General features: G+C 49.9%; 1 protein-coding gene across 3 annotated transcripts in view; it reads right to left on the bottom strand.

Moving 5' to 3' along the window:
• Positions 1–24,430, bottom strand: part of TET3 (tet methylcytosine dioxygenase 3) — a 183,039-nt gene that overhangs the window by 150,507 nt on the left and 8,102 nt on the right. For 2 of the 3 annotated variants that reach the window (XM_075062730.1, XM_032774179.2), the window contains one exon: positions 19,888–20,683. In XM_075062730.1, coding sequence (XP_074918831.1) covers positions 19,888–20,202 — 315 coding nt within the window. In that variant the 5' untranslated portion in view covers positions 20,203–20,683. Of the gene's footprint in view, positions 1–19,887; positions 20,684–22,146; positions 22,294–24,430 lie in introns of those variants that run through there. The other variant, XM_075062729.1, reaches the window with a different exon arrangement.

Below are 24,430 nucleotides of genomic sequence, written 5' to 3'. Positions count from 1 at the left end.
CACACACACACACACACACACACACACACACACACACACACACACACACACACACACACACACACACACACACACAAAAGTACAGTAATTTTTAGCTGATAACATCACAGCCTAGATTTGAAGTATCTTCACTATAGGCATGGTAACAGCACTTGCGTTTGTGGGCTGAGCAGCATTCTAAATTAGCCAGGGACGTCAGCAGGTAAAAGGATGGAGGGAGGGATTCAGCAGGCTGAAGAGTGAGGGGATGGGTCCCCTCTGCAGGAGCTGTACGCAGGCAAAGGACAGCTGCAGGAGATGTTAGAGGTGAGGCAGAGAGATTGATCCTGCCTGGAGCTCCTAAGGCCAATCTTGTGCAGGCCTGCGGGGATGCCAAGGGAGCTGCAAGCAGACCAAACCCCTAGTAAGTTGGGAGTTGGGAAGAGAGACTCGGTGGGGGTAGGACCAGATTCTCCACTAAGGAAGAGTCCTATGCAGCACTCCAGGGGGCGAGCCGCCATCTAAGCAATGGGACGGGGGTACCCAGAGTCTGCACAGCTGAGGACTGCAGCAGCATCTGGCTCAGGCACCCATTCTGTCAAAACAGAGCAGAGAGCAGCTGCCTCTTCCTTAACACGGCAGTTCAAGAAACCAAGATGACGAGGCTCATTTGGGTCCTGCTCGAGTTCAGCAGACAGGTAAGGATCTAGCTAACTATGATCCTGATATGGCCCCCCCATTACCACAGTAGCTCAGCACCTCACAGTCTTTCATGTATTTATCCCCTAGAAGAGACGGCAGACCTATTGTCCCATTTTGCAGATGGGCAACAGAGGAACTAAGTGACTTGGACAAGGTCATATTAAGAGTCTGTGGCAGAGCAGGGAATTAACCCTGCATCTTATGAGGCTAGCGCCCAATGCCTAAACTAATGCTCTCACCACTGACCTGCCCTCCTTCACCCCATACACCAACGTCCCCCTGCAGCAATCACTCCCTCCCTAAACTCACTCCCTAGAGTTCCAACCAGATGCCAAGAGCCGGGCCAGGAGGAAAGCGAGAGCAAAGTGCTGATCCTTAGCAGCTGTGAAGGCAGAGGCCAGCGGAGTTCCCTCCGATGCATCAGCCTCAGCCAATGAAATTTCATAGCTAGCTTCACATTGGCAACTCAAACTGCTCTCGCAAGCTGGTAAGCAGCAGATTCAGGGCTGCCTTGGCAAAGGCATTTGAGTCCCCCTTCTGCTCCGGCACCTGCAAACAGACCCAAGCCTAAAGAAATAGCATCCAGCTGGCTCCCGGGAGGGCTGAAAAATTAGTAAACTTTTTTTTTTTATCCTTAATGCTTTAAACGAGATTCTCTCTAATCCCAACAGCCTTTGGCACAGAGACAGATTCACACTGGAGTTTGCATCTCCCAACAGTGGGACAGAATCCTTCCGTCGACCCAGTTCCCATCTCTCGGAGAGGTGGATTTGCTACAGAGATGGAAAACGCCTGCCATCGGCTGCAGCGTTGCGAGCACAGATGTAGCCTTACTCTGACACCCCTGGTAGAACTTTACACCCAGTTTGCTGTGGGGGTAAGTGGCAGCATGTGGTGGAGGAGATGGTGAAGTTTAGGCCCATAAAGCACAGAGCTACTCTGAAAAGCAATTCAGTGGCAGTGGCAAGGTGGGTTCCTGAAGTCTACAATGTAGGTCAGTTTGCTAGTAAAAACGATCTGGAGGGGCGTGTCGCCCCGTTCCTCCAAGCTGCCAGCTCTGCAAACTCACAGTGGCTCTTGGACTCCAGTGGATTGGGACGGGAGTGAACTTTTCAAAAATACTTAAGCAATTGAAGTGCCTAAGTCATAGACTATCAGGGTTGGAAGAGACCTCAGGAGGTCATCTAGTCCAACCCCCTACTCAAAGCAGGACCAATCCCCAGACAGATTTTTGCCTCAGATCCCTAAATGGCCCCCTCAAGGACTGAACTCACAACCCTGGGTTTAGCAGGCCAATGCTCAAACCACTGAGCTATCCCTCTCCCCAATGATGTGGGTGCTTTTGAAGATGTCTCCCAGGTGTCTTTCCTGCTCGCATGTTGTCACTAGTGATATGGGTTCCGTGGGCTCTTCCGCTGCACTGCCATAAGTGGAATGACTGTGCTCGGCAAACTGCTGCTGATGCACCAGGAGGAGAACCCAGGCCCCAGAGCTAGGTTGGTTCACTGGGCTAGCAGGCAGGAAAGACAGTCACAATGAAAAGCCACCTGTTCCTGGCATTCGAGCGAGTAGATCTCACGCAAACACACCCAAGGGAGGGGGGAGATCAGATGAGGGATCAGATGCTGTTTGTGCACCACTTGGCCAAACAGATTTGCACTTTAAACAAATTGGCCAAGATTGGGGAAGGGAGGGGAGTGACTAGGGTGACCAAACAGCAAGTGTGAAAAATTGGGACCGGGGGTGGGGGTAATAGGAGACTATATATATAAAAAAAAAAAGCCCCAAATATCAGGACTGTTCCTATAAAATCAGGGCATCTGGTCACCCTAGGAGTGACTAGCAATTTTAAGCAGTCAGCATCAGATACCTTTAAAGGGATCCCAATGTCTAGAACCTACTGGGTGCCTCAGAAAGATTCAGATCCCTTTAAAGGCACCTCAAGTTGAGTGCAAAACAAAACAAGAAACACTAGGGCACTCAATCACTAGTTGTCTGGCAATTATTTCTACCTTGACAACATTCCTTTAAAGGGTTGTGTGTGCTAGTTATAGATATCAAATAATGAACTTTCAACCCCTCCACTCTGAAGTCTTTGATACTCTCAAAGCCCTTTCTTCCTGAAAGGGTAAATCTTTTCCCACACAAGTTAGCCCAAGGAAGAGATTAGGCGCTCAGAACAGCAGAGAGAGAAATACAGTAGAGGGGTTCAAGTCTGCAATCGCCTCTCGTTAATAGGAAAGAATATATTTCTCTCACGGACAGTCTAGCCAAAGGAGGAATCTGGCATTCTAAGGCAAGGCTTTACGAGGGAGGAGAGACAAAACTGGTAAAACGCTTGTGTGGCAATGAAGAAAGGAGAACAAATAAGATTCAGGGATGAAATTAAATCCTGCAAAAGGGAGATTTCATCAGAGGGGCGGGGGGAATTAACCTCTTGATTGCTTTATTTGCAGGTCTAAAAATGGGTGCTCAGCACAGGGTGGGTTTCCAAGGCAGCTGTTTTTCAGGCTGTAATTTTAAACCTGGTCAATTTCTCCCTTCACCATCAGTATAATTTGCCTGTAAAAAATTCCCCAATGTTGAATGGAAGTTTTTACCACGTTTCCAGTGTCAGTAATGAGCTGTTAACAAGACATCGATTACTTATGCAAATTAATGGAAGTGGGCAGAGTGGGGGGTTTCAGAGGAGGCTAGTTTTTGCCCCATCCATGTGGCCATGTTAAATCACTGAGCTTGTAAAGGCAGTTCTGAACGGCTTGGACACATGCCCTCTCTGGCAGCAGGGAACTGTCTAGGGCTGAAAATGCTTACTCCTGCGAGGAACGCAGCTGAGTTCAACAAGATTACATGCCAGAAATGGGCATCTGAGATCTCAGACTTGGTACATGTCGGTAACACCAGGCCAAAGGGAGCGCAAAGGGCTACTACGTCTGATCAAGAGTGAAACGCTGCCTAAATTGTCTGGTATAAACCCTGGGAGAAGAGCAACACAAAACCAGTCCCTGGACATTTGCAGAACATGAGAATGGCCATTCTGGGTCAGACCAAAGGTCCATCTAGCTCAGTATCCAGAACAGGGAATCATCAAATGACCCATGCCCTGTTGCTCATTCCCAGCTTCTGGCAAACAGAGGCTAGGGACACCATCTTGCTTGAAAGAACATAAGAATGGCCATCCTGGGTCAGACTGAAGGTCCATCTAATCCAATATCCTGTCTTCCGACACTGGCCAATGCCAGGTGCCCCAGAGGGAATAAACAGAACAGGCAATCACCAAGTGATCCAGGCCTTTTGGAGCCCAATTGGCAAATGCCACACACTTCCTGGGTGAGCCTGGGCAACTGCCTCTGAGCCACAGGTCTGTCTCAATGGAAATAAGACTTCCTTTCTCCCACCCTTGGTCTGTCTTTTCTTTTTAGACTGTGCAGCACCTAACAGAGCAGGGCGCCAAAATTGATCAGGCCCACTAGACATTACCATAGTTCATGTAACAAGTTAGCAGTGATAGGCTCAGAATTACTGACAGCGTTCAAGAGTCCGAGTCTGTGGCAAGTACAAGACCAGTCCAGACCCAAAGCAAAGCAAATTTTTGGGGCGACTGCTCTTGGCTGCACACCGCAGCAGGACTCAAAGGGTTATGGAAGCTTTTGCAGCCTCATCTGCATGTCTATACGGATCAACAAGGGAGGGCTGTCAAGGAGATAATTAGCCCAACCGGATTCAAGCCGCCTTGAGTCACGGACAGGGACGGACAGATGCCAGACGAAAAAACTGGGATGAGTGCCTCCAACTTTCAGAAGTCTGGTAATGGGCTGACGACTGGGGAGAACTTGTGACTAGAAAGGAGTTACAAATCTCCACCCACAGCATGGAATAATTAACCCTTCAAGAGAATGAAAAACCCCAGCACTACTAAAATCTTAAATATCAGCTCCAAAGCCCTTCTCCCTTCACTCAGCCAGAAGCTCTTGTTCTTGGCAAGACGATCCCCTCCCCAACCCTTTACCTCTTTCAGGGGACCTACAGAACTCCCGTGGTCGTGAGCAGTTTCTGCCTTGCAGTCATTAGAGATCCTTATAATTAATAATCAGCTGTATATCGTAGGAGCCCTAGTCATGAACCAGGATCCCACTGCGCTAGATGCAGCACGCACAAAGAACATAAACACAGTCCCCACCCCAAGGAGATCAGGGATGACTCACATTTCAGAATCCTCAGCCAATCACCCCATCCCACTGGGAATGAGAGGGTTAAAAGGAAAAGTGCTTCTGCTGCTGGTGGTCATTGTGGAGCAGGGTTATGGATCACCCCCACATGAAACCTTCCAACCTGTAGCTTCCTTGGGTGGCTCTTTCTTTCCCCCTCAGCCATGCCCAGAGAAAGATGGCGGGAGGGATACAGAAGCATTTGTACGGTATTGTTGTAACTGACCAAAGGTTCCGCACGGCTCTTTAACTCATGCCCGTGACTCAGGAAAGGAAGCAAAATGCTGTTCTTGATGAGAACGCAAGGACCTAACTAGGCAGCTAGATTCCTGCACACCCACTGGAATCCACACTGCCGCTTCCAATCTGAGTAGCTCAGAACTCATCGGGTCAAGTAAGCCATCAAACAGCTCAAACTTCACGGCTCCAGCTGTGGCACGCAGCCATTCCCCCCTCTGGCGGCTAGAGCTCACAGGCTAAGCAAAGACAGGCCTGGCTGGTTCAAGAACTGGGCCAGATGCCCCAAGTTGCAGGAGATGCCACTTTTCAGAGGTAACACAAGCCCCAAGCCATGATCACTTGTGTGCTTTAAAGGTCTGGTGGCACATGTCACAAGAGTGGAGGGAAATTATACCGAGGCAGCATGGTCTAATGGATGGAGCACAGGACGGGGAGCAGGGAACCCTGGCTTGCAGTCCTAGCTCTTGGGCCACTCATTTCACCATCTGTAAAATGGAGACTTGTTATCCCTCATTGCAAGATTAGGTTTGTAAGGGGCTTTGAGAATACAAAGTGCTAGGAAGTCCTAGCTACCACTCTCATCATTAACTGATGTCCTTGGTAGAGTCCACACTCCTGCCTGTCTAGAGCCTGCTTGCAGTTTCAAATGGATACAGCATTCTTCTTCTCTCCCTCTCCTGGTGCCTTGCTGTGTGCTGTTCTAAGAAGCAGCTGCGTCCCAGCCTGGAAACAGCTGCATATTAGCAGGGCGTGAGGCGATTCTGGAAAAGCCCTTTGGGATCTTTAAGGATGACAGGGGTCGAGAAAGATAAAACGTGAACTTTAGTGACAGCGGGACTCACACACCCTATTTAAGGGAAAAACACCCTTGGCCCAGATCCACAAAGGTATTTAGGCATCTAACTCCCATTGATGCCAGTAGGATTTAGGAACCTAAATGCCGAGGCTGTGGGCCCATCTACTGGCTGAATAACTCTCTTGCAGCACAGGGGCAGGAGTTACCTTTGATGGCAAGAAATTACCCTTGCCACCCTTTGTGACTCAGAGCTATCCACATCAGTGGGGGTCTCCCACCAGCGGCACTCCGCCTCCGACCTCCATCACAGCTGCTGATGAAAGGACTGATTCAAAGATTTACTGGTGACCTCAAAGGCCTCTCAAGAGACTCCTTCCTCAGCCTCCATGCTCAGCAGCCAGGTTCGTGCTGCTCACCCACCTCTCCCGTACAGTTAAGCAGGGGGCAGGGGTGGGCAGAACGTGTTCTACGGCTAAGTCCCCTCCGCTGGGGAGTTCAGGCACAGGCTGCCAGCAGAAGGAGAGGTTGTGGTTTCTCAGTGGAGCAGCTAGAAGAGTTTGGGGAGCAGCCAGGTGGCCTCATGCATCAGTTCCCGCACCGTGGGAAATGGGAGATGTTGAACTGCAACTTCCCTATTCCCCCCGTTCCTGCGACTGCCAGAAGCAGAACTAGAGGGGAAACAATACAGCAGAAATCTGGCTATCCCCTTTGCACTGGGCTCAGTCCTGATCTTCAAAGCACTCCCCACCCTGGGCCTAGGCCATGAACAGACTGGTTAGCACTGCAGGACCGTGACTGACAACTCCACTCCTCTGGTACAATGGAATTCTCGACAATAAGGATCAAGTGTGTCCGTGCAGGAGACAGAACCTTCTCCGGGGCGGTCCGAGGCTTTGAAATGAACTCCTCCAGTAACTGATGCCTGGTCTATCTTGGAGCAACCATGCTACCCCCAACATAGGCATCAACTCCGTGGGTGTTCTGGGGCTGGAGCAATGATGGGAAAAAATTAGTGGGTGCTCTGCACCCACTGGCAGCCAAGCTCCCCACCCTGCCTCACCTCCTCCTCTGAGCGCACTGCATCCCCGCTTCTCTACCTACCTCCCAGCACTTATGGTCGCCAAACAGCTGTAGCAAACTCTGGAGGGAGGGGGGAGGAGCAGGAATGTGATGCGCTCAGGGGAGGAGGCAGGGCCGGGGCAAGGGTGGAGTCGGGGCTAGGGTCTGAGGGGTGGCAAGCACCCACTGGCGCCAGTAGAAGTTGGGGCCTATAACCCCCAGTGTAAACATAGCCAGGACGACGGAAGTATTCTTCCAACCGCAGAGGTGGTTTAATGACAGTGATGGCTAACCCCTTCCGTCCACATAGGAGGCGTGTATACTACAACGCTACAACAGCACGCTAGCAGAGACACAGCCTAAGGATCATCCCAAACCTCAGCACATTCCGCTCACAGTGCCAAGTGCGTTTTTTTGACTATGCCCTCACTAACAGAAACACAGAGCAATACGTATATTTATTAAACAAATACAAAATAAGAAAACACTAACAAAACTTGGCACTCCACTTCCCGCACTCCTCCCTCAGGAGGAAGGATGAGAACAAACATGTGACAGCTGTTTACCATGTTGCTAAAGGTACTGTTGGAAGGCACCCTTCTTAAATAATTATTGTTCTACCCTCCCCTTACTGCCTGCCCCCCCTGCCCCCATAACATCCTGCAACTGGGAACATTTAAATGGATAAAAAAAATTAAAAATGCATCATCTCCTGCAACTGTGAACAGAACAACTGCTAAAAATAAACGTCGATCTTATCCATCAAAGTTAGAGAAAAATAAAAACCAAATTCTGCCGAGCCTGCCTATATAGAATACAATCAAATCAGTAAAAAGAACGAGGAGTCCTTGTGGCACCTTAGCGACTAACTCTGAGGTGCCACAAGGACTCCTCGTTCTTTTTGCTGATACAGAATTACACAGCTACCACTCTGAAATCAATCATATCAGTGTAGGTGGAACAGAGATCGAGCCGGTGCAGACCATCTAGGGCAGGTGTCGGCAACCCTTCAGAAGTGCTGTGCCGAGTCTTCATTTTATTCACTCTAATTTTAAAGGTTGCGCGTGCCAGTAATACATTTTAATGTTTTCAGAAGGTCTCTTTCTATAACTCTATAACAGATAAACTATTGTTGTATATAAAGTAAATAAGGTTTTTAAAATGTTTAAAGAAGCTTCATTTAAAACTAAATTAAAATTTAGAGCCCCTCGGACCAGTGGCCAGGGCCCAGGCAGTGTGAGTGCCACTGAAAATCAGCTCGGGTGCCGCCTTTAGCACCCGTGCCATAGGTTGCCTACCCCTGATCTAGGGAGTTCCACTCTCCCACTTGCCAAAACAGAGCCTCACTCACTCCAGGTTCATTCTGAAGCCTGGACACACACAGCTTGCACTCCCCAGCAGAGGGAAACCCCTAAATGCAGTCGGGTTGCATTCACTCCAGGTTTGAGGAGGGGCCCATTCCTTGCCCTCCCCAACCTAAGTCGCCCAGGAGGTTCAAGGCAGGAAGAAGCCACAGAGCTGCAGCAGGCCCGGGAGGGCACACGGTTAGTGGATCCAGCTAGCAGCCCCATTCCGCTCCAAGCTGAGAAGGGACCCACAGGCTGAACCAGCCTCACAGAACCCATTTGTCAACAGCAACCCACAAACCCAGCTATTAAAAGAGAAAGAGTTTAAAAAAAAAAAAAAGGCTGCTCACGGATGGATTAAAACGGCTAAATTTGTGGAACGAGCTGTGGCTGACGCAGGACTCCTCGGGAATCAGAGATTCTCCCGGGGCTATGTTTGTCCCTGAAAGTTGGAAGAGCAACTCCACCCTTCCCACCCTGCATTTACCTACTACACGAGGCTACGTGTGGTTACGAGGAGTCACACTTAGCACCTCCCATCTGAGGATCTCAAGGAGCTTCATGAAGCACCATTTCCCCGTGCCCCCCCTCCAGCCGCAGAGCAAGGAGAGAAATGGAGGCAGAGGGGACGGCACTTGCCTGAGAGCAAACAGACAGTCAGTAGCAGAGCTTGGAATAGAAGAACCCAGGTCTCCCGACTCTCAGTCCGTCCCCTCTCCACCACATAATCGCTGATCAGTTTTATGTTGCCAAAGAACGTTCCCAATGTCTGAGTGTCCTCCGCTCCAAGGGGAGCCAATGAGGGCTGAGAGTGCCTAGCACCACTGGACACCAGGTCCAGCACCCTTCAGCAGACCCAAACTCAGCTCGGTGGCCAGCATCATCCGTCAGCCAATCGACTAATCACAAACGCACACACCTCTTCAACGCAAGACTCCTTGGGGCAGCAAAGCAGAGACAGCGGGCATGGACCTAAACATCTCCAGACCCACCTCCACAGCTAACCCTGTCTAGGATGATTTGATTAAACCTAAACGATTAAACCCAGAGCACTGAAGCAAACCCCGCAGCAGGCTCAGAGCTCTGCAAGTGGAGCCGGGAGGAGGGGCCTGTGAGAGGCTCTTTCAATTGCAAAATCCATTCTGCTGTAAGCACCACTAATGATTTGTGAAATCCCACATCTGTTTCCTGGGCCAGGTGATTACACAGCACCTGGAATATACATAGCAGGAGCTGGCCTGCTGGGTTCCTAAGCAAGATGTAGGAGAAAAGGAGTCATGTGTTACTCACCTACAAAAATCCACCCTCTTGCTTTAGCCTGGAGCTCGTAAGCCAACACCCGACACCAGGGGAATCCATCTGGGGCCTGACAGACACTCAGGTGTTTTCTGCAGTCCACGAGAATCAACTATGCCCAAGGAAGAAGCTAATTCTGCTCCTCAGAAGAGCCAAGTCACCCCCAACAACGCCAGAAACAAGTCTGGCCTTGGAGCTAAAGGTCAGGTTCCGCTCTCAGGCCTGGTCTACACTTTGCCTGGTGGAGTTCCTACAGCAACAGTCCTGTTGCTGTAGGAAGCATTCTACACTAAGGCCTTGCAGCCAGATAGTCCTGGTGCTGTAAAATCCATAGTGTAGACAAAGCTTCAGTCACTCTAGTTACAGCACAGCAAATGGGAGATCAGAATCTCCCAGTCAAATCAGTAACAGGCAGATGAAGATGGGTCAAGTTTTGTGGACTAATCCCCAGAGCCTAGCTCAAAAATAGACCAGCTCCACATTACTTCAATGCTCTTTTCCTCCAAGCCCCCGTTCTTCCATGAGGTCAATAAAGCCTAGTCCAAGGGTAACAAAACGAAGAACACAGAACTAACAAGACCCTGTGCTAAACAACACCCGTTTTTTGTCTGTCCTCGTTAGCCCCACTGTTCTGGGCACCGTACACATGGAGAGAGAGTCCCTGCCCCGTAGAGCTTACAAACAAAACAGCCAAGACACACACCCAGATGGGTGGGAAGGGAAACAAGTAGAGACTCGCCTTCAATCCCCCAGCAGGTCAGTGGCAGAGCTGGGACTAGAACCCAGGGCTACCGACTCTCAATCCTGCAGCCTAGCCACTGTCTCACCTTCCATCCTTCAGCTAGACATTGCCTGCTTCTCAGGGTGGGGAGCCAGTTTCCTAGTACGCTGGTGCGAGGCACTTTGCAGACACATATTTGACCATCTCTACCCAAAGAGTTCTTTACAAAAATGGGTAAACATCAACACTACCCGCCCCTCGTGCCTTTCGAAGCAGGGGTAACTGAAGCATGGGGAATTGCTATGACTTGCTGTGTCAACGGCAGAGTTGGGAATGGACCCCAAGGAGTCTAGACTCCCATGAAGCTCAAAGCCACGTCTGCCAAGCCATGAGATGGTGCACACCTCCTGGATCAGAGTTCATCTCCAGCCAGGATCTAGGCCCTGAAACAGGGCTAGAGGTCACACCGGCAGATCTTATTGCATTAGGAAATGCACAAGGTCGGGGGAAGCCCCAGTACTGGACGTTCTCTGGAGCACAAACTCAGGAGGGGAGCCCAGCCAAGCAGCACCACAGTCAGAGAACTTTAAATCTCTCCAGCTGCATTCTGTTTCATGAGTGCCTCTGCCCTTCCCCCACCTACTCCAGAAGCTGGAGTAAGGGGTGGGGAGTGTGGGGGACTGACTGGAAGAGAATTCCTCTTCCAGTAGCCCAGGAATCGCCTCCAGGCTAAGTGATAAATACCCTCCAAAGGCAATAAGCAAAGCTCTGCTCCACCCCTCCTTCTGAAAAGTTTGTGCACTGGAGAATCAGGGAAGCTGCCCGTCAGCCTGTAGCAGGGATAAAGCTGCCAGCTATGCGCTACAGCCGGGCAGCTCCTGGACATCCACCCACTGCCCTTGTATGTTTACACTGCATTTTGGAGGAAGACTCCCAGCCCAGGTCAACAGACTCAGGCTCGCGGGGTTCACGCTAGACCCTAAAGATCGCTGTGTAAGCAGCCCCCAAGCTTATGAGGAGAGATTAAAAAGACTGGGACTGTTCATCTTGGACAGGAGATGACAGTGGCAGAGAATACGGCAGAGGTTTACAAAATCATGAGTGGTATGGGGAAAGTTAAGTGTAATTTACTCCTTTATGTAACACAAGAATAAGGGGTCACCTGATGGAAGTAATAGGCAGCAGGTTTAAAACAAACAGAGGAAGTACTTCTTCTCACAGCACACAGTTAACCGGTGGAACTCATTGCTGAGGGAGTGTCCTGAAGGCCAAAAGTATAACTGGGTTCAAAAAAGAACTAGATGAGTTCATGGAGGACAGGTCCATTCATGGCTTTTAGCCAAGATGGTCAGGGATGCAAACACATGCTCTGGGTGTCTCTAAACCTCTGACTGCCAGATGTTTGGACTGGATGCCGGGAGATGGATCACTCAATGACTGCCCTGTTCAATTCATTCTCTCTGAAGCACCTGGCATCGGCCACTGTCGGCAGACAGGATACCCGGCTAGATGAACCATTGATCTGACCCAGCATGGCTGTTCTTAGGTTCAGAGCCTGGTGGTAATTCAAGCCACAACTTTAAAGGGGTCTCGCGTGAGCCCTGCTACCCGAGCTGGTAGGCTTGCTCCCATGGTCCCCAAAACCCAGTGCAGACATTGCCTTCTGAAGCAGCTCGGGGTGTGATTCCAGATGTTCCTATGGGAACCACAACTGCAGTCCTGCCCTCCTAGGAAGAGTGGGCTGTTTAGACTGGAAGAACGTGGAGAATTTACCTGAGACTGCTTGGAAGCCTTTTCATGGCTTAAATACAGAAAATACTGTAGATGCTATTCCTTAAGAAGGCCCATAGCTCCTCCTCATTTTGCACTTGTGTAAAGGTTGGGATCCCGTCTATATTACCACCACCGAGGGATTTTATTTGTGTTTCAATGTTCCTCTCACTCTAGGGTTGCACAGCCCAACGCATCTAGCGCTAGATCGGGAATCGGAAGACCTGGGTTTTATCCCCAGCACTCTCACCCATCTCAGGCAAGCACATCCCCTCTCGGGATCAAACCACGTTGAGCGCTAGTTATTGGACTGGCTGCTCCTTCCAAATCCCTAATGTAACAGGTGACGAGCACAGCCCGTCCCCACCAACGTTCAGCCTCGGCTCCAAACCTGAGCAATGAAATAACGTTGTGACGGCCCCAAAGAAATAAGCGTCTTGTTATGACTCGATCAGCCACGGCAGCCAGCTCTTCCACGAATGCTGACTCTCTTCACCCAGTCGAGCAACTTGATAGAAACTGGAAAATTAGTCATTAACTGACAGGAAGTCACCCGCCAGTCAACAGGGGCAGCATGTTCTGGGTTATATAGCTAGAGAATACTAGCTCGGTAGCGTCTGCCTGAGAGACGCAGAGCTCCCACACAATCACGCACTAGGAGAGGTTTCTGAGATGCTGGCAGGCACAGAAAGGGTGAAACAAGAGGCTGATGCCCCCACCTTCCACATAACTAAACCGCACTGGTAACAGCGCCTGTGGATCAGCTTTTCCCATGGCCACATCATGTCACTGCTGCAGGACAGCTTGCGAATTCCCTGCTCTTTCCACTCTGGCTTATGGCCCTCGCAGCAAGCAAAGTGCGTTTAAGCCAGAGGGAGGGGAAAACCTCAAAATTTGGGGTACAAGCAGAGCTATTCCACACTAGCTCTGGGCAAGGGACATTTGGGGTCCAGCGAGGTTCTTAACTCAGGCGTTCTGTCCACGGGGGAACTGCCAGCCATAGCTGTAGTGGAATAACTACTCTGCTATCACTATTCAAGTGTGGGACATTCTATTCTGGAATTCCAGGATAGCTGGTCCATTTCCAAAGCAGAGTAACTAATCCAGACTAAACAGTCAACTTATTTTGGAAGAGAACATTCACATGGAGGAGTTATTCCAGAACAGCTATGGCAGAATCACTATGCTGTCAATTTCCCAAGGCACAGAGTAACTTTCATTAATGAAACTTACATGACATGTCTAAGCCCTGCATTCCCCCAGCAGAGATTGCAGACCATCACTGCAGACAGGGTTTGGGTTAAACAGCTGTTTAGAGCCGTGGAGTGGGTTAAAGGGTGCGGCCTTTATTTTAAATGACATGCCCAGCTGCAGATAAATTTGGTGTTTGCCAGGGTTTTATTTATTTATTTGAAACCCGCCACAGCCAGATTCTAATCTTCCATGGATTAACTGGCCAAGATTTCCAGGAGTGGCTATAGGGGCGTCAATAGGACACGTTAAAGAGGCCTGGGATGCAGAGGGCAGGAGCCCAGCAGTTCATAGGAAATAGACTCCTTTAGGGAGTCTGAAGTTTGGCACCTTAAAAATTCATTAGTCCCTTTTGAAAATGTAGCCCATCTATTTCAAAGCCAGAAAGGGCCACAATCTAATCTGACTGCCTGCCCAACAGGCCCTGGAATGAGCAGTCAAAGAGTTTATAATGCCAGAGGTGGCTATTTTTCCACACAGCTGCCCCCATTCTAAATCATCTGAGTTTCTCTCTCATTGATCATTCAAGATCAATCCATCCCTAGGAATATCCACACTGCATGAAGACCCAGAAATTAAGACTGGTGCTGAACAGCGGAATTCTGACCTCTGCCAATACAGCAGCTCCTCTTTCCCCCCAGCCCCTCTAGCAGCAGACTCCCATCTTCCTCCAGCATAACCCCATCTGAGCCCTCACCCAGCAGGGGTGCGGGGACATGAACCGCAAACGCAATTGCTCTTAGTCAGTTTCACGCTGCTGCCAGCATGGTGCAGAAAACCGGCTGTGCAGGAGTTACAAGTGCCACTGTGCCATTGGAAAGCACTTGTGTTTCGCTGGAGACACTTGAGAGAGAGAGGGGAACGTGAAATGAGCGTGATAGCAGGTGAATAATTCGCAAGGGGAAAGAAGAGACTGAGAGACAGTATCCAGGTGCTTATGCAGAATGGATATTCTTTGAACAATCAAGAAGTCTAAAGCCTCACCCCGGAGATGTTTTATTCCTCCTCCCCAGTTATCTAAGGTAGGCCAAGATTCCCCCATCTGGCAGCCAACAACAAAATAAGAACCTCAACATTTAGGCAGGAGTCATAACTGCTCACGTTTTGTTTTAAAAACCGCATGACACACAGCAACGTAGAAGTAGAAGGGACGTCCCGGGTCACCAAGTCCAGTCCCCGGCTATCACAGGCAACGCCATCATCAGGTCCCATTCATAAAACGTAGCAAGTTCCATCTTTAAGCTAGTTAGGTAGTTTGCCCCAACTCCTGCTATTGGAAGCTGGGCCAGAACCTCACTCCTCTGATGGTTAGAAACCTTCTAACTTCCAACCTATGTTTGTTCATGAGCCACCACTGTCCTCTAGTTTGGAGAGCTCTTTCTCTTTCCTGGTGTTTGCCCTCCTGATGTATTTATAGAGGGCAATCATATCCTTGTCCGTCATTGCTCTGCTAGGCTAAACAAGCCAAACTCTTTCAGTCTCCTCTCACGGCTCTCCATTCAACTGACCATTCCAGCACCCTTCTCTCCACGTCTCGTAGTCTGAATTAGTCTTTTTTCCAACACAGGTGAGCAGAATTGCACACAATATTCCAGAGGAGATCTTGCCAGTGCCTTGTCCAATAGCACTAACACATCCCTATTTGATCGGGTCAGAAAGCGACTTTCCACACCGATATCCCAAGGGGCCTTATCATCGCACAGACAGAGACAGCTGGGCCAGGAGGAGCAGCCATTTAAAAGCCAAGCAAGCCTGTTTCCAGGCTAAAGACAGAGAGATCCCTTGAAATCCAGACATGAGACGGTTCAGGCCCTGACAGATCGGACTCTGCTCTCCAGAACCAGAAGACAATGAGCTGTGTTGAGACCTGTGCTGAGAAAAAGGAGCCCAAGTCTTCCACTATCGGTCATGTTGAGTAGTCCCTACCTTGGGCAAGTTGCCCCAGTGATCTCTCAATGTAACAGCTTGCATGAGTGAAGGTTGCAGAAATTCAGGCCTATAGTAAGAGCATCATAGGAAGTGACATACATGGATCAGAGCAGTGGTCAATCTAGTCCCAACGCAGACAATGGCCAGCAGTGAACGATTCAGAACAAGGTGCACGAAACCCTGCAAGAGGCAGGTCTGGGATAACCTGTCCCCAGGGAAAGTTGTCTCCTGACCCCCAATAGCTAGAGGTTAGCAGATGCCCTGAAGCATGAGGATTCTGACAGGCAGGACATTCGGAAGAGCAACATTGTTTTGCAATCAAACTAGTTAACAGGACAGCAGCGATATCTAAGCTTCGTCACGGAAACCTAAAGAGTTGTAGACCCACCATATGCCATTCCCAGAAAGATTAATTTAAAGATGATGGGAAAGCTAACATCTAACCAAAAATAACCAAAAGTCTGTTACATTTTCAAATTTCCTCCACTTTTATGAGATACGCCAAGATCATTTATTTGATGGCATCTTTTCATATTCTTTTCCGGTAATTTCAAGTGAAAGCCCAGGAATCTGATCAAAACAAACAAAAAAACCTCACAAGCTATGTCTTTATCTTCATGCTATATAACACTATGTTATCATGTCATCTTGGATCAACAGTTCTGGGTCTCCTCAAACACTATCCCAACATTTCTTAAGCAACTAGTGATTTTGCGGGTGTCCAACTTGAGACAACACCTTAAAGGGGTCTGATTTTCAGAGGGTGAGTGCAGGGCACATTCTGAAAAATCAGGCCATTAAGTGCCCCTCAATCTGGACACTGCCTCCCCAAATCATTAGTCACTCTTGAAGATTTAGACTGAATTCTCCTCATCTTGTGCTTCTTAAAAATAAGCACAGGTCAGGGCTGGCTCCAGGTTTTCTGCCACCCCAAGCAGTGGGGGGGGGGCAAGCTGCGGCAGCACGACTGTGCCACTCCTCTCTTTGGCGGCAATTCGGCAGCAGGTCCTTTGCTCTGAGACGGACTGAGGGACCCGTTGCTGAATTGCCACCGAAGAGACCGGGATGTGCTGCCCCATTAGCTGCCGGAGTGCTACCCCTTGGTATTGGCCGCCTCAAGCATCTGCTTCTTTAGCTGGCTCCTGGAGCCAGCCCTGGCACAGGTTGTCATATTTTCAAATGCAATACATTTCTTTTTTTAAAAAATAAAGCTACTTAATTTAAATTTTAAATAAATCCTTTTTAAAAAAATCATTGATTTTTATCCAGCATGAGTATGAGGCACTTTGATACTGGTGTAATGGTATCCACATGAGGGGCTGAACCAGAATAAATATATTCGTTTAAAAACGAACAGAAAAACCACACCCTGACATGGTTTTACCAGCGACGAAACTGTGCATAGATCAAGTCTTCGTACAAACAGCTAAAACGCAGCCAGCATAGGGCAAAGTAGCCTGTTGCGTGGCAGACAGCAGTGTGCAAAGAGAAGTATTTCAACTTGGTATGCTCCAAAGGGAAAAGGAATTTGCTGCTACTTCCCAATCTCTCTGTCTCTTTAAGAATTACATGTGCAGCATTTTTAACCAGAACGTAGCAACCACCCCAGCCGGTAAAACCAGAAATTTGTAATCTTTGTCCTATATAATGTGGCAAGTCTTGTTTTATAGCTCTCACTCAGAGATGCTTTATTGATAGGATCTTGCTCTACAGAACGAAGCAGGTTTCCTTGGCTTTCCTAGGTGGAGTTGTACGGAGGATCAGAGCTGCAAGAAGATACAATATCGCTCTTTCCCCACCCCCAGGAAGGTCTCCTTATCTGGGATTGTTTCAATCTATTTAGCTTAACAAAGAGAAGGTTAAAGGGTGACTTGATTACACTCTAAAGTATCTACAGGGGAACAAACATTTCATAATGGGTTCTTCAATCTAGCAGAGGAAGGTCTAACATGATCCAATGGCTGGAAGTTGAAGCTAGACAAATTCAGACTGGAAGTAAGGCAAAAAAATTTTGACAGTAAGGGTAATTAACCATAGGAACAACTTGCCAAGGGTCATGGTGGATTCTCCATCATGGGCAATTTTTAAATCAAGATTGGATGTTTTTCTAAACAATCAGCTCTAGGAATTATTTGGGGAAGTTCTCTGGCTTGTGTCATCCAGGAGATCAGACTAGATGGTGGGCCCATCTGGCCTCGAAATCTATGAGCTCTTCTTCCAGCTGGGGTACTTTGGATTTCAAACAATCCCAAGCTGCAGTAAGAAGAATGCTAAGGTTGCCAGATGGTGGCCTGGAGAGCTGTGCTGCCTCTCCACTTTCGTTCCAGCTGCTAAACTGCATTCGAAGAAGTGGCTGCGGTGATGAATGCTACCATCCTACTGACACTTTCCCATGTAAGCAACTGCTGCAGATGGGGATGTTTTGTGATCACAAGTGGGAAGGGAGGTGGGGCCTGGGGACCAGCAAACAGGAGGGGAGGGATCCTCTAGCCATGTTCAACATGAAGAGATGGTCCACACTGAGACAAAGTTTGAGAATCCCATGCAAAGAGAGACATGGCTGGTGCTTGACACCTTATTAAAAGAATAGGCAGGCAGACCAGGGTAACTTTTCCCCAGGAAGGAGAGGAGATGCTAATTTGACTGGGAATTCTTGTGAGTTGCAAGCATCAGGTTGCACACTCTTCTAGCCTCTCCGTCCCACTCGCTCCTCCGCCCCTTTGTGAGATTCACCTGTTGCATCTCGACTTTCTTTGTGGCCTGAACCACGTCTGCCTATGGGTCTGGGCACCCCTTGGCACAACAGGCGTGTCGATTCGGACCACGATTTAAATAAATAATAAAAGTAGGGTACACAAGGGCACATTTCTCTTAAGAAAAACCTTGCTCTGCAGATTCAAACAACTCCCCCTAGCTGTGTACATCACTACAGTACAGTGCTCAGAAGAAGACTCCTAGCAAGCTTCAGCCAAGATGCACAACAATTGACTCATGCCACTTCCAAAGACCCCGCTCCCCACGCAGCTCTCCGAGCTGGACAAATATTCTCTTTGCTGTTGCAAGCCAGTTTGGCTTAAGAGCAGTGCGAGATAACATGCGCACTGAGAGACAAGAGTGCCACCACCAAACGTCAGTCCAAATGCATCCAATTTATGTTCCCCTCCAACCTCTTCCTAGAAGAGCAAACTCCCTTTGTGAGCATCGGCACAGACTGATCATTTCTGCGTCGTTACTTACTCACCCAGGGCTTGGACACAGGATCTTTGTTTAAAGGGACATTTGCTTTGCTCTGCACATGACACCCCAACAAATTCCACAGCAATCAAAGAGAAGCTGGCGGGCACAGCTGTGCTTTCCCAGGTAGAGACAGGAAGCAGGATCAGTTTTTAAAGAAATAAAGATCCCATTTTTCATGCAACTACCCTGAGAACTCCACCCCATCCCCCTAATATCCCAATGGTCCATCTCATTCAGTATCCTGTCCCCAGTGCCATAGGCTCCTGGTCTTAATCCAATTTGTAAGTACTAGGAATTAGGTTTCCTGCAACTTCCCTGATGCTTCTGGTGCCAGCCACTGTCAGCCAGGTTACTGAACTAGACAGACCTTGGGACTGATCCAGTCTCAAGTCCTGTGAGTCCTAGATGCTCCATAATGGCACCAAATAATGCAATGCTCTGCCATTGAAGGGAGAAGAGAATTTCTTCCTGACCCTTCTCAGGGATCAGCTAGAGCCCTGAAGCATAAGGATTGATAGAACCTCTCTCATTTGTATCCAAACTAGCCTCCCTGCAAGTGGCACTGTTTGCACAAGGAAAAAATTCACCCAGGGACAGAGGAGTAAATATAAGGCCCTCCACACCACTGATGCCCTGCACAAGGGTTGCACAGGAGGGGAAGCAGGGCCAGTGCCTTCACAGCCTCAGTATGCCACGGAATTGCCCTCTAGAATGTCTTCACATAGGCTAAGGCCGAAGGGACTGCTTGGGATTGGGGGGGAGAAGATGAGGCCAAAGTAGGAGCCAATAGGATCTGCATTTATAGGAGCTCAAAGTGTCCCCAAGGTGACATGGAAGGAGCCTTAAACCCCAGATTGGGGAGCTCAATTTTGCCCCACAGCCAGCCAACCCACCTACACTTCTCCCCCCACAGACCACGATTACTCACACTTTTCACACACAAGGACCAAATTCCACTTTCACTGACATCCCTTTGACCCCACTACAGTCAATAAGCCAAATTCCTCCCTCTGTAGTCACTGTCACCAGGGCTGCATGAGCACCAAGGACAACACCAGGTGCAAGAGCAGTGGGGAAAACACACCCAGGAGATGGGAGGGCAGAACTCACCCATAACTGTTGGGCCCTATTTTAATAGATTTCCTGAGTTGCATCTTTGCTATTTGCCTCCATATTATCCTGCACCGGGGAGTTACACCAGTTATCCCCCACACTTAGGCAAACCAGGAAGATGCAGGAAGTGGAGTATTTCTAAGCTTTCAGAGCTCCCCATGGAGTGGGAGTGGAAAGCACGGACTTCACACATCATTACCGGCCACGCAAGCTCATTCAACAGCCCAATCGTGCACTCACCTCTCTGAGAAACACCGATTTTTTCTTCTTCAGCACTTCACACTTCCTCATTTTGCAGATCTGGTGGCTGGTCCTTCGGTTCACGCAGTGGGTGCACGCACCGCAATTGCCCTTCCTCAAGCAGGGGACGCAGAGCCCGCAACGCTTCCGTTTCTTTGGCACTTGGCCGGAGGCATCCATGCCAAGACAGACGTTTCTCTTCTCCAGAATCAGAAAGCCGCCTTCGCAGGCACTCAACATCTCGCCGCCTTCAGGGAAGCCGTAGGCACCTGCCGATTCATTCCTAAGCTGCAGCAACGACTGGAATTTCTTCATGGCTCCTTGTTGACACGGGGACCAATGCAGGGGAGCAATTTTTTTTTTGCTGGACCTAAATACTGAAGGATGCCAAAGGACTGGTAAAGGGGGAACCCCTCTCCCCTCTTACTAAAAATTAGGAATATAAATCTATAGCTAAACAAATGCAATCACTCCACTAGTTCAGTCTCTTCGTTCTGCCAAACCTTCCAGCTCCGTTCCACCCTCTTTGCAGTTCATCTGGTTTTACACCCGAGTGATTTCTCTCTTCTTGGGGTGCTTCGCTCCCACAATCTGAGTTCTCTTTCTCTGCGAGGGGATCATCCTGGATGCCACCACACTTTCGGTGGGGAGGCAGGGGAGCAGTGACTTGGAAACTTGCAGAGTTTAGTTGGAATCTCCTAGGTTGCTGAAGTCTCCAGGACAAAATAATAGCAAAGCTTCTCTCGCTACTTAAGATTGGGGGATCTCGAAGAAATAAGAGTGAAGAAGGTGTCTTCTGGTGGAGGAAGCAAAACAAAAAACAAAACAAAAAAAACAGGACAGACTGTAACCCTAGTAATTTTGTAACTCTAAATCAATTTCACTCCCACTCACACCACCAGATCAAGTGCCAAAAAAGGAAACTTACATGGTAAGGCTAAGAGCTCAAAATGACCATGTGCCATTCTCCAACACTAAGTCATTTCCAAAAAACAAGCACTTAAACATTGGAGTTGCAATTAAAGCAAGTATTACAAATCCCAAAATAAAAAAAAACTTCCGTCAGGAAAAAGGTACATTTAAAACACTGTTCTAAGATACTAATAGCTTAAACCAGAACCCCTTTAAATTCCCACCACTCCTGGAGAAGATCCACTCCCCAGCTTTCGCGCTGTCCATTTTTACTTGGCAAATCGGGACTCCTTAAACCCCAACCATGACAGACCAAGCTGCTGCAACGAGCGAGAGCAGAAGTTGAATAACCCCTTCACTTTCAGTCTCTTTTGCAAACTGCTTTCCCTCTTAATAGCTTCGCTGCTAAGTTCGGATCTTTGTTTGCCTGCAGCCGCGTGTGTGTGTGTGTGTTTAATAGCCACAGATCTGTTTATCTACCCTCTTTGGAAGCTGAGGTTGGTTTTTTTTAAACACATATCACCCCACTGCCCTCCAGCCCCCAATACACAAAGAGCCATTACCAACAACAAGAGGTGCAGCAAATAGCCCTGCAAACGTGTGAATCGGCAAGGAGATAAAGAAGAGAGAGAGAGAGAGAAGTGCATGAAGGAGAAGGGGAAACGAACAAGCAGAAGTGTGGATGCAAATTGCAAAGGCAGCTGCTGCTGCAGCACGTTGCTTGCTGCTGCTGCTGCTTCTTTGTTCTGGAGATTCCTGCAACACCAGCCCTGCAGCCAGCTCCTTCCCCCTCTGCTACAGGAGGGGGCCTCTTTCTAAATAGTATGAGCCCAGCGGGCTCTGGCGCCTCGCAGAGCTGGGGAATCCCCCCGCCAACCCAGCCGCGGAGTCGGAGAGCGAACTCACCCCCAGCCCCAGTACAGGGGACGGACAATGGGGGAAGTTTCCAGGCAGCTGCGGGGAGCGGAGAGGAAGGGCGTGGGGAACCACTTTGCTTCCTCTCCGAGCAGCGCCCCCACAATGCGGAGGGAGGGGAGAGGGTACGGCCAGACCCCCGCCCCGCCGCTGGAAACAAAAATTCCCGGAACCCCCCTGGAGTGGAGCCAGGGGACCCCCCCAGCGGGATCAGCAGTTCCTCTTCCCGGGATCAGCGAGCTAGCGGGATCCCGGCTAACCACCCCCTTCCCGGGGGCATCGGGTGAACCCGACCCCCCACCGCCCCGCCTGGAGTGCGGCTACCGCGGCCTGCCCCCGGGGGCGCTACGGGAAGTTGAGGGGCTGCTAAGCTCCAAGACTTCCTCTTGGGGTCCCCCCGTTCCCGCGGGGCTGCCGCCCAGCCGCACTCACCTGCCTGGCTAACGGGGCGCCCAGCCCACGGAGGCGCTTGGCTGGAGACACATGGCTCCGGGGCTTTACCATGCGCACGATCCGCCCAGCCAGGCTCTGCCTCTGTCCCCCTGGAGGGAGGGGGGGCTGCCGCTCCCCTGCGGGGAGAGCTGGGGCCGCTTCCCTGGCCGTCTGGGGCAGGCGGGGGACCCTGCCCTGAGGCTGCCAGCACCTCCCCTGGCTGCCAGGCGGCTCCCCCGCTGCCGGGGGCTTTGGAAGGTTTCCACATGCTGGTCGGGAACGTGCCCTCGCCCCAGCTGCACACGCCAGGGGGAGCAGCGTTGGGACGGGGGGGGGGGGATTTATCCATCAGCTGTGAAGTATGGCTAGGCTGGGCTGCTCCCAGGGTAATACACTGCTGGGTGCTTCCCAGAGCGCAGCAGGGAACTGGGGCAAGGTGGCGACCATGTCACACACGCACACTCCTTTGTGCTAAGGGCTACTGAGCTCCCCACAAGATGCGATATTATTGTGGAGTGCTCCTGAGAGCTGGAGAGCGGGTGCATTCCCTTGGTTGTTGTAGGATGCTCTAAGGGGGCTAAGCTGTGCATTCCCTGGCTTGTTATTGCAGGGCTGCTCCAAGAGGCGGGGCCATGCATTTCCTGGTTTGTTATTGTAGGGTCACTCCAAGGGCTGCGCTATGTTGTCCCTGGTTTGTTATTGTAAAGTCACTACAAGGGGCTGGACCATGCACTCACTGGTTTGTTGTTGTAGGGTTGCTTCAGCAGGCTGGGCACTCTCTAGTTTGTTATTGTAGGGTTGCTCCTTGGGGTATTATTGTAGCATCCCTCTTGGGGCTGAGCTACACAACACTGCTTTGTTATTGTAGGGTCACTCCAGGAGATGGCGCTCGTCTAGGGGTTGTTATCCTAAGTGCAGCCACAGGACAGTGGTTGGCAGTAACTGAGCCCCAGAAGTTGAGGGAGGAGGCACAAGAAGCTGGCTCTACAGCTGAGCTGCTTCTCCACTCTCCCTTTCCAGTAGCACCATGTCCTTCATTTATAGCCCAGAACCGGGATACTGCCAGCGTGGGGGTGAGTGCATGACTCTGCGCTCTGGGTCCCACGTACCCAGTTCTCTTCCAGCCCCCCAACCTGTACTCTGCCGCCCCTGAGCTCCTACTATAACCCCCCCATGTTCCCCAACCTCCTATGCCGCCCAGCACTCTGGGTACCCCCATAGGAACCCCCACACTTGTCCCCTCCAATGCTTTGATGTCTCCCAACATTGGGGAAGGGGAATGTGGGGTGACAGTCTTCTGTCCCCATGTCACCAATAGGGGGTGCCTGCATCCTACCCAGCAGTACCCCTCTTCCCACTTTGGAGGGGGCCTGGAAGGTGTCTTCTGTGCCCCCTATATTCCTCTATGCCCTGACCCCCCATTTGCTCTAGGCCTGTCTCCCTCTCATTCCCTTCCCAGACAGCCCTTAGCAATGGTATTGGCTTCTTCCCTCTGGCTCCCCCTGCTGGCTGAGTCTGGCACCACCCCAGTCTGTCAGCCACACCACAGATGAGGGAGGTTGTTATTGTAGGGTTACTCTTGAGGGCTGGGTTTATGCACACATTGGTTTGTTTTTGTTGGGTCACTCTTGGGGGCTGGGTTTACGCACACACTGGCTTGTTATTGTAGGTTACTCTGGGGATGACTTGGTCATACATGCTCTGTTTTTGTTATTGTAGGGCCACTCTCAGGGCCTGGACAATGCAGACGCTTGATTTGTTATTGTGAGCCTGGCTTTTAGTTTGAAGGGGCCCTTAACAAGATAACCCTTATTTGTTTTCAGGCTAGATATTTATTTCCCCAGTTTGAGATGGACTGTGCCATGGAGAAAGCAGGATGAGCTCAGCTTTTCAGGACAGGGACAGTTTCTCACAGTCTTTGTACAGCACCTAGCACACCAGGCCTTCAATCAGCACCAGAGCCTCCAGGCACTACCCTAATGCAAGTAACAATCATGATAATTTAAGGATTTATATTGAAGCAATTGGAGATTTGTAGCATCTGGCACCGTGATTATTTCTTGATGGGGGACAGAGGCTTTGTTAACAAGCTCAGTCCTCCTGTTCCCCAAGGGTCAGTCCTAGGACCAATTCTATTCAATTTATTCATAAATGATCTGGAGAAAGGGGTAAACAGTGAGGTGGCAAAGTCTGCAGATGATATTAAACTACTCAAGATAGTTAAGACTAAAGCAGATTGTGAAGAACTTCAAAAAGATCTCACAAAACTAAGTGATTGGGCAAC

Source organism: Chelonoidis abingdonii, chromosome 2 (assembly GCF_003597395.2).
Source record: "Chelonoidis abingdonii isolate Lonesome George chromosome 2, CheloAbing_2.0, whole genome shotgun sequence".
Taxonomy (NCBI): Eukaryota; Metazoa; Chordata; order Testudines; family Testudinidae; genus Chelonoidis; species Chelonoidis abingdonii.
This window is presented reverse-complemented; position numbering and strand designations above follow the sequence as displayed.